The 14,219-nt window shown below is 38.7% G+C and overlaps 1 protein-coding gene across 2 annotated transcripts in view; it reads right to left on the bottom strand.

Moving 5' to 3' along the window:
- Window positions 1–5,534, bottom strand: part of GATB (glutamyl-tRNA amidotransferase subunit B) — a 44,031-nt gene extending 38,497 nt beyond the window's left edge. For both annotated transcript variants that reach the window (XM_085313159.1, XM_085313158.1), the window contains exons 1-2: window positions 5,382–5,534; window positions 2,561–2,711 (exon numbers count right to left, since the gene is read on the bottom strand). In XM_085313159.1, coding sequence (XP_085169285.1) covers window positions 2,561–2,711; window positions 5,382–5,524 — 294 coding nt within the window. In that variant the 5' untranslated portion in view covers window positions 5,525–5,534. The remainder of the gene's footprint in view (window positions 1–2,560; window positions 2,712–5,381) is intronic.
- Window positions 5,535–14,219: the final 8,685 nt, after the last annotated feature.

The following is a 14,219-nucleotide window of genomic DNA, read 5'->3' as shown; positions in this document are numbered from 1 at the left end:
AGGTTTTCTGAAGACATCAAGCAAAGTTCACTGCCAAGTCCCTCTACAAAGTAAAAAAGAAAAAAAAAATGCCTTTGTGTGGTTCATAAAATTCTGAGGGCTTATATCTAGCAAAAAAAAAAAAAAAAAGGAGATCCTTACAATAATGAATTAAGATACTACATAGTCTACTAGTGAGTGGTTCTGTTACCTCTAACAGGAGCATAGCATGTGCCCTTTAGTCCTACTACTTCTAAAATTGTTTTTTTTAATCAAAGCTTTGCCACAGCTATCTTTTCTCTACCTGATTTCAAAGAGGAGTGCATCTGCATGGCTGTTCTTCAATACATCTGTCTCTCAGAGGTACATTATGAAAGCAGTACAGTGAAATGGCTGTGACACTGATGCTGTTTATGATGGTCCTACTTGAAGAAGAAGCACAAAATATGCTACACTATGCTACTTCCACTACAGGAAGAAAATATAAAAAGGAAAGACAGAAGGGGTGAGCAGATTCTTCTCTTCTCCCCTCTCCTGTGCAGGGCATAGCAACAGCAAAGGTTTATGCTCATGCTCACTAGTGGCACAGAAATGTGCAACAACCTGAAAAGCACCTGTTAGCACCATTCTTTCTAGTCCCCCCACAAAGCAYTAACATGAAAGTAGTAATTCTAGCATGGTTCTCCATTACAACCATCTCATGGTCCCACAGCAAATTTAAATCCATGTGACCCTGGAAACAGTCACTACAGTTCTCAGAAAGACACTTATAACCAGTTATATAAAGACATCAGTTATTCTCTGTTACCAACAGCACAATTACTGTATTCTTCAGCACTGTTAAAACTTTGTTCCTATTTTTTCATTTCTCAGCAAAACAGAGTTTAAAGGAAAGCCCAAATATTTACATTCTAAAAAGACTTAATAGGCAATAATCTTATCATATATTAAGATTTTACTTTTTTTTAACCCATATTTAAAGTTTTTYGAAATCCACCAAAATCCATCCACTTCTACTTCAGATATTACTAKCATATACAAATATACATTGTTATTTTAAGCTAATAAGCCCACCTGTTTGCTACCAGAAAAMACATAGGTGTCTATTAATTTTCTAGTGCAGCAAGTGCACTCATTTTTATTCCTTCTTGAGCAGATTTTCAGCTTGACTGAAGATAAGCATTAGACAATTTATTAGGATTTCTATGCATTATCAAAATGTTAAGTAGGAGACCTAAAACCAGAATCTTGAACATTTAAGTTTAAATTTCGKGATTATTAACTCCAGGACCTGCCCCTAAACAAAAGGAACTCATTTTTGATGTTCAAGTCTAACTAGATTCTTCTAAAACCAAATGATTGCATGAGATTCCCATTCTCTCTGGAGAGTTTTCAACATATCTATATAATTAGATCTGAAAATCAGCCCTGAACTGACACYGAGATCAGAGTCAAATCCTAGTTCTATCAGCATCTAAACTCTACTTCATTAAGTTTCAATATCTCTGTAAATACAGAATGAACATATCAAAATACTTCTTTTTTAAGCATCACACGGCATACACCAAGCCCTTAGAAATCTAGCCATGGATTAATTTTCCATTTCAGAATACTATTTAAGGCTACATTATGGTGAAGAAAAGAAATGTTTCAAACAGACTAAAAAAGTACATCTGAAACTGGAATTCAAACCTCTAATAAACATATTCAGGAAAGCACATTTGCATTAGATAATTTGACCCTGTTATAGTCTCTGCATGTTTGTTCCACAATGCAACATTAAGTCCATTCAATATTTATTTTCACTTCAGAGTAGGAGTGCCTGTTATACTTTCTAACCATTATTTTTATATTAAACGTGTTGGGTTCTCAGAGAATTCTACGGAAGCACTATCCTGGCCATCACAAACAACAATTTTAATTAATTAAACTATGACATTAAAAATGTATCATGTAGCCACTAATAAATTATCATTGCTAAGTGCTAGTATGGTATTCCAACTTACTAGTCTGCATAATTTCACATATATTTCTTCTTCTTTTGCCTAATTATGTTACACTATAAATACAAATGGAACCCTAAATCAGAGAGTTTCTGCTTAGGAAACCAAGTAACTCTGTAGTGAGACATTCCAAAGGGTAAATGAGAGCTACATAAACATGCATATGGCAAAGTAACATCAAATGGCCGTTTGGAAATCTAAGATGTTCTTCTCTCATATGATTTTAAGTACCTTCTAATATTTAAGGAATTTCCTGTGTGGCATACTAGTCAAATACACCCAACTCTGGTCTGAGAGAAATACTGCTAGTCATTCAATACGTACAAGAGATACTCCTTATTTTTATCCTTAGCAGAAGATACTAAATATCTGTAGCTAAAACTAAGGAGAGGGYAAACTGAAAAGAAATAATACTAGGCAGCTCATATTATCACACAGTCAACAAACAGAAAAATATATAAAAACTTCTATAGCCACATCTTAGAAAGAACAAACTATTAGAACTGCACTGAAAGTCACCTGCTGAATTAAATGATTAACATAAAATCTGACATAAGTTAAACTGGAACATAACTTACTGGTAAGGTTCCTGGTAAAGAAGCATCAAAAAAAGACACCAAGGAGTTAGGAGGTGCTGCAAACTGGACTTGGGAACCAGAGAAAAGTTTTGAGTTGGAACTAATTTGTGCATGAATTTCCAGACCCACAACTGGTACCCAGGAAGCAAGACTGAAAAAGGAAAACAGAAATACAGTTAAAGTACAAATGACACGTAACATCCATAATCACTTGAAAGATACAAAAGTCTTCCTCTTAACAACAAAAAAAATGCAATTGTAAAGAAAAATTGCAAATTGAGTTGTAAATCCATCTACAATTTAATGGCAAAAGTTGTGCTACAGTACTGGAGACTAGAGACTCATCCACAATGTATACAGGGAAAATACGTGGCAGAGTGTCTTTGTTATACAGGAGAGAATGCTGTAAGAAAACATAACGATCAAAAACTTTTAACTCTTCCTTACATGACAAATCTTACAGAAATGAATGAGGCAACCTGCATGCTTGATGAACCCTACTTTAGTATTCCTTGAAAATCACAAAATCATCATAAATATCAATTACTTCTCATGTAGTTTGATAAATCTCCAACAGATAGGTGGCATAATAAATTATGTATTTGTCAGCTAGTCACTTGCATGCTGGGAAAGGTGGCTCTCCAGAGCAATGTTAGTAGCATATCAGCATAAACATTAGTAATCTGATAACAAAGAAATCATCATTTCAACTAGAGAGCTACTGCTCTCTGAACATACTGAACAGAATAAAGCTTCTCCATATCATCTGAAAAGTAACTGCAATGCTCGCATCCAAAACCTTTACATGGACAAGGGGAAAGGGTCACCTTTACAGTATGAATTGCTTGACAGTTTCTGCAAGTAATTATTTGGCCTTGTACAAATGAAGTGGCACAAATAATATTTCAGTGATGAAATCACATTTCTATGACAGGATACTTCAGCAATGCAAGTACAGAGATAGCTATAGCAGATAAGAGAGCCATGGAAAAGCATTAAACAAATATATCAAATATAGCGTTCCTTCCAAAGGTGAACATAACACGCTGCCAAGATTTTAGCTCTCTCTGTCCTCCAACAGCTGAGGACATCCCTACAAACACCAAACTAGTGGTGCAGATTTACACTGCTCCTTTACAAAGGGTATTATCATAAAAGAGTAAATTTCAGATGTTTAAATGAGCTTTTACATTTTTTATTAAAACAAAAAGCTCTTTAGCTATGTTTCAGACTAAGGATCCAATCTTGATTCCAGTGTTTGCAATTAAACAAACCATGTATTACCRTAAGTATTAATAATTTGGACAGCTCACCTTAATAGAGTAATCTACAAACGCAAGCTTTTGCAGGACAAGGGACTAACTTTGCAAAGACAGTATGAGGATGCTTATCAATTCACTACAAAACATACTGATGCTTACCTAGACAAGATAAATGTGGACAAGACTAAAAAATAAATCTTTCAACTTGGAGTATCAGTTTTCATTATAAAAAGTAGTATGTATTTTTATGGCAGGGAAAACAAATTTTTGAAGTGTAAAATGAAGTGTAAACTCAGTGTTTTTTCCCTGCAATAAGCCTGAAACAACCCTGACCTGACAGGGAAGCTGACAGTTCTCTAAATAGTAAACTAAATTTGAAACAAGTATGATGTCAGTGTTATAGCACTTCATCAAAGACCAAAGCACTCAAGAAGGTAGAAAATTGATCAATGCATAAGTTCTTGCACAACCTTCTGTTTGCAGTATCTCTTTTTAGCACTAAAGCAAAATAGTGGATATTTAAACCATCTATTTAACTAAGATCAGAAATCAAAATGTTAAGTGAATAAAACATATCAGATTATTTTTTTAAATTACATTTAATTTTGCTTAGTACAATACTCAGTTTGCAAACCCCACTATTTTTTTCTGGTATTTTCAGTTACTCATAAAGATATCTCAGGATTTAGATTTTTTTTTCTTAAGTCTGCAGGCCCATTCCTCCCATCCTTTCCTACATTCATTAGAAACGCCTCTCCCTCACACCTTGGCTTTAAAGGTTGCATCAGGCTTCACTTCAGTGTGCTTACATTCACGTGCAAATGTATGTACCTTGAACTGTCCCCAAGCTCTACTTGCAAGCCTGATGAGAAAGCTAGAGTTTCTTGCCATGCTTGCTCAAAGTTTATTTTTATTTCTACTTCCAAAGAATCAATCTAAAGAAGCAAACTTCTGCTAATGTCTACATAACCTTACTTAGGTGATCAGTTGTGCGGGAAAACCTGAATCTTGACAAATGGAGAACATGAAAGCTCGGCACAGGCCATAACCCTTTTTCAGCTGCAGTGGGAATAAAATGCTCAGTTCTGGACAGCGTTGTCAAAGTTTTCACATTTCTCTGCTAGATAAGAAAGCTTCCTTTAGACCACAATTCCCCTTGAAAAATATTTATGAGCATTTGCGCAGTCCTTGGTGCAAGTGCTGTTTATATTCCTTACACGTGAGCGCAACGCTTTTTAAATTGCTTGCACCGTATGGGAATCTTATCAGAGACAAACGTGCCGAAGGCACACAGCCGCACTGGGAATACGAAATTGCTATTTAACCTTTTTCTTTTTTTTTTTTTTTTTTTTTTTTAAAGGGGACAGGGAAAGGAACGCAGCCTGGGGACGCGCTGCCGGCGATCCCCGAGGCTCAGTCCCCTCGGGAGGCGGCACTGAACACGGGCCACGGCCGCTCCCGCCCCGCGCTGCTAACGCAGCAACCGACCCCGCGCACCCCAAAACGGCCGCCTCCGCCCTCTAAACGGCCGCTCTCCCCGCCCCGCCCCGGCACCGTACCCGCTCTGCCCCGCCGGCACCGCCCCGCCTCTCGCGTTACAGGCCACGGCCCGAGCCGGCGCGGGGAGGCCGCCCGCAGCGCCGCGCCGCCACGCTCGGCGCCAGACCCGCTCGAACCCCCGCGCCACCGCCGCCACCGCCATTTTGCCTCGCTCTGGGCCGCGCCGCTCCCGCAGCGCCCCCTGGGAAATGTAGTCCGGCGCGCGGGTGCGCTGCGCGGAGCCGCGGGAAGGAAAACTACAAGTCCCGGCAGACAAGGGAGGGCCCGGGGGGGGAGGGAGGAAGGTGCCCCTCGCCTTGGCCCCGCCCCCTGCCGGCGCGAGGCAGCCGTTGGCGGCGGGGGGCGGGGCGAGGCGCCTCGCGCCGGMTGATGGCGGCGGCGGGCGCGTGCGCTGGGCGCGGTGATGGCGCAGCGGTCGCCGGCGAGGCGAAGGGTGGGCGACAGGTGTCGCTGCTCCTCAGGGTCGAGGCGCAGGAGTCAGCCGTGGGCCCGCGCCTGCTCCAGGCGCTGGGCGAGGACGAGCTCTGCCCAGCCTGTGGTCAGCGGAGGGTGGATTTTGTCCSCTCGCTGTGGCAGAGCCTTTCCTGCCCTCAGGGCGCTGCGTCGTGGTGCCCCGTCGCCGGCAGGCGCAGGCCTGGCCCCTGGCGCAGCCCCCTCTGAGGGAGGCGTTTCCCCTTCTACGGGAGGATGTGGCAGGGCGACGTGCAYGGGGGCTGCGCGGTAATCTGAAGGGGTTTCAGGAGCCTGAGATACCTGTTTGTACAGGTTCTGTGCCTATCCTGGGGATATTAACGGTCATCCTAGAAATGCTGGTGCGAGAGATGTCGATTTTTTTTCCGTCTCTACGTTAGCTGTTTGAAGAGTCTTGGGCTCAGGTTCTCCAAGGGGTTTTGTATGGTTTTGTGTTAAGTGCCACACTGATACAAAACCAGCTTGTATTCTGTAGGYGGTGGCCAGTCTTGGGCACCTAAAATCACCTGTCTTTGTCTGCCTTGTTTCCTGCTGCTAGTATAGTGGTGTTCAATTGCAGCCTTAGATCTTAACTCTGTGTACACAGAGCAGTGAGGTCTAATCTCTGCAGGGCCCGGAGGTGTTATTGCAGTACAAATACATGGTAATAAAGATCACTGTCCAGGGCATATGCAAACATCTYGGATGCTGTTTACACAGCTACATTTCACAGACAATAGAATTAACAACCTTATGTCCTAAACCACAGGCCTGTGGAGCTTAAATGGGAATGTACATTAGCTGTTGCTTATGTCATCTTTCCTTTATGTCAGCTACTACTAATAGAAGCTAATCAGTCACAAAYGTGAGTAAGACTGATTTCCTCCAGCAGAGGACAGTGGTGCACATGAGCACTGTCTTACAACCTTTATACCCTCTTGTCTTTTMAAGCTCAAATGTGGCATGCTGGGGGGTTCAGAATCATGTGGAAGGTAATTAACCCAAATAAGAAAATGTTCTATAACACTTGTTTTATAACTTTAATTTTCTAACATATATTTTAAATGAGTTAAAGTAATAAAGAGATTTCTCGTTTAGAAGAACCAGTTGAGAGGTATTTGTAGGAGATGCTCATCAACAGTTACTTGTACAGTGTAATCTAAGTATTGCAGTTTATGGTATTCTCTTCCTTGCAGAATAACTCCTCCTGTATCTAAGAGGATGACCAGGACAAAATTTCTCTGTGGTAAAGAAGAACTGGCCATAGGCCATCTGAGATATTTTGGGGAGAATGAAAGAACATCAGCGTGTCTCTTTTCCTCTGCTATCAGGGAGCTCTCAGACTAATCAGACACCACAGTGAAAAGCCTATATAGCAATCTTTAACCCAATGGACTGGATATATGATTTTGTGATAATTTYGATGTGAAGAAAACCCTGTGATCTTTTGGATTTAGGCCCGTGCAATGTATTGCTAAGAAGAATGCATTTCAGGCTGAATCTTTAGTATATTATGTTATTTCTGCAACATRTGAGTTCCTTTAACAATTGTCAACCATGAATGCTGGATTTAATTACTATTTGCTACTTTATAGGAATTGGCAGATCATATCAGCCCAGCTGTGAGGACAGCTTCTGAATATGACTCTAAAATGTTTGCACTGGTGTAAAAATGGTAAGTTTTAGATTACAATACTTTTTTTCCAATCTTGTTATTCTGATGTAATAGAAAATTTCATAATCTCTAAGAAGTTAAAACCATATGAATATTAAAATCATGTTACTTAAAGTCTTACTCTGCCTTGGTTGTACAGGCTTCTGCCCTTTGTGCATATTAATTCAAAATGGAGCAGAAGGCATAGAAAGGTTGAAAGTCTCTTTCCACACCCTGCACTATTCCTCAGGAACTTTCAGCTGTATGGTTGCTGTCTTACAGAAGAAAATTGAAAAGTGACATTGCTTGTGATTTGAATTGTCTCCACACAATCCCCCCCAAAACAAATGCCATTAAAAAGCTCTTTTTCTTTGCAGCTGTGTACTGGTGACCAAGTAGGTAATAAATGAAAGCTTGCACATCTATATACAGGAAGCTGATCAATCACAGACAAGCAGGGAATAATTGCCTTTCCCAGCAGCTTACTTTGAGGTAGAAAAGGCTGCTTATTTGTTCCTTATATACCCTAGGCAGCAGCATCCACTTTCCAGTGTGTTTATAGATCATGGTGTGGCTTGGAATAGCAAAATGTCTCCGGCATCCGGCACTGTATAAAGACTTGCACAATAGTAGTTCAGCACTAACTATGTAGATTTCTGTCTTAGAGAGGGTAGGCCTAGGGAACAGTTTGCTGTGAGTCTGAGTTTCTTAYTAGTATAGGAATTTAACCAGTGCCTGAGAGGAAATTGGAATTTTGTAGAGGACAAAAGCCCAACAACATATCATTTAAGCCATAAACATGCAGTCTGTCCCACTCATTTGAAAGAAGATCTCTCTGAATTTCGATTTATAGAGCTTGAGCTCTAAATTCTACTTCCTTGCAAGCTATGTTTAGCATGCATACTTAGTCCTTTTGTGGGCTGTGAGATCTCCTTTTGGTATAGCTGGGAATGGAGTGTTCAGATCTGGGTGTTTGTTAGATATCTTGCAGGCTGCCTGCAGTGTCTTATTTCAGCATGTGAAATAAGGAACAGGCAGGAACCCTTGTTAGATTTTGAAATGGAGGCTTTTGGAAGAGTAGGTCTGTAGTCTATCAAATTATTACTATTTTTGTCCTCCAGGAAGGAGTAATGAAGAGGATTTTTAAGTTTGGAAGCAAACTGGTAAGGGATGTTTTCAAACTTACAGGCTCCTAGCATCACCTCTGTACCACAAAAGCCTTTTCCTCTACAAGTGTATACAGAGAAATACTCTTTTTGCAGCTTTCAGCTAATAAGGGCAATGATTTTCTATGTCAGCCTGGACTATTGGTCCAACTCATCTAGCTATAAGCCAGGGAGATGGCAAATATATTAAAATATTTATATATTTCTCTTGAACACAGGAGAAAGCATTTAGGAAGATAACATAACTGCCTTGTATAATCTGCTGACCATGTGTGTGCATGCCTTCATTCTGTGATAGATGGGTGATATGAAAAGCCTTGTGGTTTGCAGACTTTTGCATCAAAGTATGTTAATGTACAAAATGGCATCAATTTCTATTATCAGATAGGTAATGCTGTTTTATTCCATAAAAGTAGTATTACTGAGGTTTTACAAAAAACGGATCAGAATTCACTAGGGAAAGAACACCACAATATAGATATACATATATGTAATCAAATTCTATTATTCAGTAACCAAAAAATAAAAGTAATGTAGAGATACTGAAAAAAAAAGTAGAAAATTAATTTGCTATTCCTCTGAGGCCATGTTGTAGGAGAGAAGCTAAGTCTTCCGTTCARCCATTAAAACCACTCATACTGTGGCTGTACTATATTGATTTTCACATAGGGAGAAGTACTATGTTCTGTACTTGGGGCTTACCTTTTCAGAGTAGACTCATGCTCACCCTTGATAATTGCCCTGTAGAGCTACAATAAGTCAGCGTCTGCACCTGTGATCTGAATCAGGTGTTGGTAATCTTGGAATCTAGTGGCTTGCTTAGGAGAGAGCAACATGCTTGTGCTTTTGGGCAGTGAGCTGCAAGTGGAGTGGCTACTGGGCTTACTGTAACTGGGGGGAGCTCTGAAGGCAAAGRCAGTATTTGTTTGAGGGGATTTGGCACTACTGATACTGTCCTATGGTAAGTGGTACTGTTAATCCTAGTGTCCAGTTAATTAAACTCTTCTTTTTCTGAGGTGACATTCAGATACTGTAGGTGTAAGAGTTTGTTGTTGTTGTTGTTCATATCCCTGTGTTCTGTTTGTGTAGTTTTTTGGCTATGTTATTAGAAATTTCACATTGTGTACCTATACTACGTTTGGTAGTTTCTAACTGCCCAGCTATTCATTTCCTTTAGTTGGAAATCTTGTCATTTACTTCTGTGATGACTGCTCCATTTGTTTTGGTCCCATTACAATGTATTCCATTTTCTAAATATTTGAGCTGTAATTTAGGAAATGTATCAGGTTTGTATTTAGGTGCTATTCAGGGAATATGTTGTGTTGTTTTGGATTTTTAATACTAAATSTTTTTCAAGCAAAAGAACCTATATCTGGAAATAGCAAAGGCTTAGCTGAAGTACCAAAATTAGAGGGGGGGGAATAAAAATCTATTTTATGGATCTTGTGTGTATACTGCCTGTGATGGAGCACACAAAAGAAAATATTTGATAGTCTTTCAGCTGATGTTATAATTTACCGGCGTATACTGTTCAATTGTTTTTGGTGTCTGCATAAAAATGATGGCCTTTGAAAAATGTCTTCTCAACCTCTGTTTTCACTTTATTCTTCCTTGTCCTTTATTGCAAGGAGTAGAGGAAAAAATCTGCAGAGGTGAAAGAAACTAACTTATTCCTCTCTTCTGTTGCATTTTTTTGTGTATTCTGTTTTTCTGTTTTGCAATTTTTAGCTGAAGTTTCAAAGAGCTGTTACCTCTGAGGCCTGTTATTCCCTAAATTAAACGTAGCAACTCTTGTTGCAACTCTTGTTTCAGACTATCTGTGACTTTTATATATAAGGTCAGGGATATAAGATTTCAGCAGCATATGGTTTCACATAACACAGTACTMGTCAATAACTTTTTCTCTTGACCCCTGGATGTAAGGAAAGGAGCTAAACGCTATTGTATGAGGCACAAGACTAAATTCTAATCCCTTTTTGTTTCTGAAGGTAGCACAACGTAGTCTTGCAGCTTCTCAAAAGTACTTAGTTTTAGACAACCCATACCTTCCAAATAGTGCTTGGAATATAGATTGTCCATTCTAGTATCATTTTAAAATGTTTATGGCTTCAGTTACATGTAGTCAGTTATAAGAGTCCAGCTGACAACCCCACCCAAGGAAAAAAATAAATGCAAAGACTGCTAAGTTTGTTAAAGAGAGAAAATTTTAGTCARTGTTCAAATCCTGAATGCACATCAAAGTTTTTTTTCCTTGACTAAGAGATGACATTAATAATGAACAAAACCTGCAGTTATTATTGACTTTCTCTGTCATGAAGTAAGTCAAAGAACTGTATGAAAGAGTTGTCAAGCAACGTAATACTCGGAGTAAGCCTGTTTATAATAATGACATTAGTTTAGCCTAAAAATTAATTTTTTAATCGAAAACACTTTAAAAATAGTCTCAAGTGTTAAATACCATCAGGGTGGTGCTTTTCAGAGAGGGATTTCTTTAAAATGTGGCATTATTTATAGGTTGCAGCCAAGTTAGAGAGGTTACATTTTAAAAGAAAAGAAAATAATACTCCAGAGCCTTGGCACAGTGCTGCTTGGGGCTGCCTTTCTTGTTTTTAACACCAAGAATTGCTTTTAATCTTCAGGGGAAATAAGAATGTGAATTAAAACTGTTGACCAGGTGAAAGTTTCTGACTAGTTTTTGTTGTGCTTTTACTGCAATGGTGTAAATGAAGGAAAAAGAGGGAAAATACTGAAGATAAATGCTCAAACAGTTTGAATGACGTTCCAGATTCTGAAGTGAGACAGAACTGTCTCACCATTTTTCCAACATGGACCTCTGTTTCACTTGCTTGGGGTGATTTTTTTTTTTTTTTAAGGGCTTTACTTCTTTATTTATTTATTCAAGATGCTCTGTATTTTATTTTTGCTCTCAAATATATACAGCTATATGTTGCCTTATACGTTGCACAAGTGGACTCAAATAACTCGGGTTGGAATCCTTATCCAGCTGGATGTAGATGTCTTTACTCTTGAACATCCTTTAAAAAAAATTACTTTTTTTATTCCTTATATAGTAGCACTTCTGTCCTGAGCTCTTCATAGTGCCTCTGGCAGCTGAAACAATATCAGATTTATGTTCTCCTCTCTATTTTTTTTTCTCTGTCTAGTAAGCAGCAGGAATGTTCGTGTGGTTTTTGGTCTCCTCTCTCCCCCCCCCCTTTCCCCTCTGTACTTATGCCATACCTGTGTGCTTGGTAACTTTTCTGATATTGAAATCAAAAAATGTGAACTTGGCTTTCTCCTGAGAATGAAAAGAGAATGTCCTTGAAATTATTCATTCATTTCACAACTTGAATTTATTTATATAGGAATAAATCTTATTCCTATGTAAAACCTGAATATTCTCATACCAAAGTGATAAATGAAACGCAGAAGAAATTCAGTAACATTATTCAGTAGATTAGGTGGAGGGATACTTTTTTTGCAGATTGAAAATGACTCATTTCCTTTGAATTCTGATCATGACTTCTTCATGGACCTTGTAAACTTAGTGAAGAAGTTAGTTACTTGCATGAATTGAGTGCTTGTGAACAGAGTCATTTTGGGACAACCTGGAGGAATGAGTATGTTCAGTAGCAGACAGGACAGAACACACAAAAGCAGCACAAACTTCTTTCTTGTTTTGTTGCTTGCGTATGTAGTGACCTAGCGGACACAGTTGCTACCGAAATTGATTCAAGTATTTCATCTTGCGTAGTTTATTCTGTCCTTAGGCTTTCCACGACACCACCGGTTCATTCTGACTAATGTGAGTTGCTGCCCACTGCTCACTAGTTTAAAAAAAAGATGATGAAAATATTCTGCCCAGAACTCCTTTTATATTTTTTTTGAACTGGTTACTTTGAACTGGTTACTTAGATGCCACGTTTTCTGTGTGATAATTTGCCTCTATTGAATACTGTCAGGGTGGTATTTTGTACATACTGCATAAAACTGCATCTGTTTTCTCTTTTTAATCTTTTCACAAGCAGGTACAATAACTTATACTTCCTGTACAGCAGCAATGTTAAAGGGGTATGTCACTGTATAAAATGTATTGACAATGGAATGCTTCCTTTACTGTTATTTTAAAGGGAAGGAGAGGAGTGTGAGAGTGTGTGTGTGTGTGTATGTGTGTATGTTTTTTTTTTTTTTTTTTTTTTTCCTATGTCATCTTGGATTTGCCCCTAAACTTCTAATTATGGAAGTGAGATTCTTTCTGTAGAAACTTTTATTAACCTATCAATCAATAACTGCTGTGGGACTGAGGTGCTTCATCTTCAGTAACTGATTAGTAAATTGCAGTCTAAAGCCAGAATGTAAGAGATACTGCTTGCTTTGCACATACTGGAGCAATGGCTCATTAAGTTTTAATAAATTGAATAATCCTTGAAGTTTATATTTCCTTTTTGTTTTATCCAATGTAGCAGCATGTACAAGGAATTCAGTACAAACCAGCATCAGCAGAGTGTAGTTGTGCCGTATCAGAAGGCTGATTCTGCAAGCCTTGTTCAGAAAAAAAATTCAGGACCTCAGCAAGTGTTTGCATGAATAAAGTGTGTGGGATTGATCCTAAAACTGCTGCGAAGGTGTCTCTCTTAGGTCCTGAGAGAAAAAGATTTAACCTCTTAGAGCACTCTTCCCCAAAGCATGTCTGTATTCTTAAATTGTTCTGAAATGTGGAATTGAACATTAAATGAAGAAAAGAAAGGAAAAAAAAATACAAAACAAATGGACAGAAATTAAATACTACTACTGGAAATCTTGCAGTAATAGGAAAAGGCAAAGGATAGGAGCAGTACAACAAGATGTGCTCAGAGATGTTTAGGTCTGGACATAACTCTGTTGTAAATATCTGCATATGCGCATATAGCATTAGGTAATGCAAAGTAGTTTATTCCCTCGATGAAAATGAGGTAATCTTCCATGTGTGTTCTGTGGTAGTTAGTGTGCAAATTCTGATGACCTCTAATTACACAGTCTTGCTTCCCTAGTTTGTGGTCGCATTTCCCAATCACTGAATGTATTCCAATTTGAGTAGCGTTTATTTTTAAAATATATTTTTATGTGCAGAAAGTGAAGACACACATTTAGTCAGGAGGATTTTACTCAGACTTGAGGAGAAGAAACATGAGAAAGAATAATGAGAAAATTTCAATGATAAGTGTAGACTTTGCGTAGCAGTGTGTTCTCTTGTGAGCCGAACGCAAAATGAATTTTTGTCTGCTTGGACCAAAGGGTTCTTGAGAGATTTGAAAATGCACGGTAGTAGCATAGTAAATAGCACATTATGAATATATCTTTACATGCCAAGAAACAGCATAAATACTATTTTAAATTGTAGTTTATATGAGACACTTCCAGCTTTATCACATACAGAGTAATTACTTCTGACAAGTTAATTTTGCAAGTGTCCAGTTAAGCTGTTCATTCATAGCTTTTCCTTACAAGCTTGCTATATTCATTATTAAGTCTTGATTTTTTTTTTCTGCTACACACTGAAGTACTGATCCAAATCAATGAGAAGTGAA

Source organism: Rhea americana, unplaced genomic scaffold (genome assembly GCF_003343005.1).
Source record: "Rhea americana isolate MKP2758 unplaced genomic scaffold, rheAme1 scaffold_38, whole genome shotgun sequence".
NCBI classification, from domain to species: Eukaryota; Metazoa; Chordata; class Aves; order Rheiformes; family Rheidae; genus Rhea; species Rhea americana.
The sequence above is the reverse complement of the archived record's forward strand: the minus strand, read 5'-3'. Positions and strand labels throughout refer to the sequence as shown.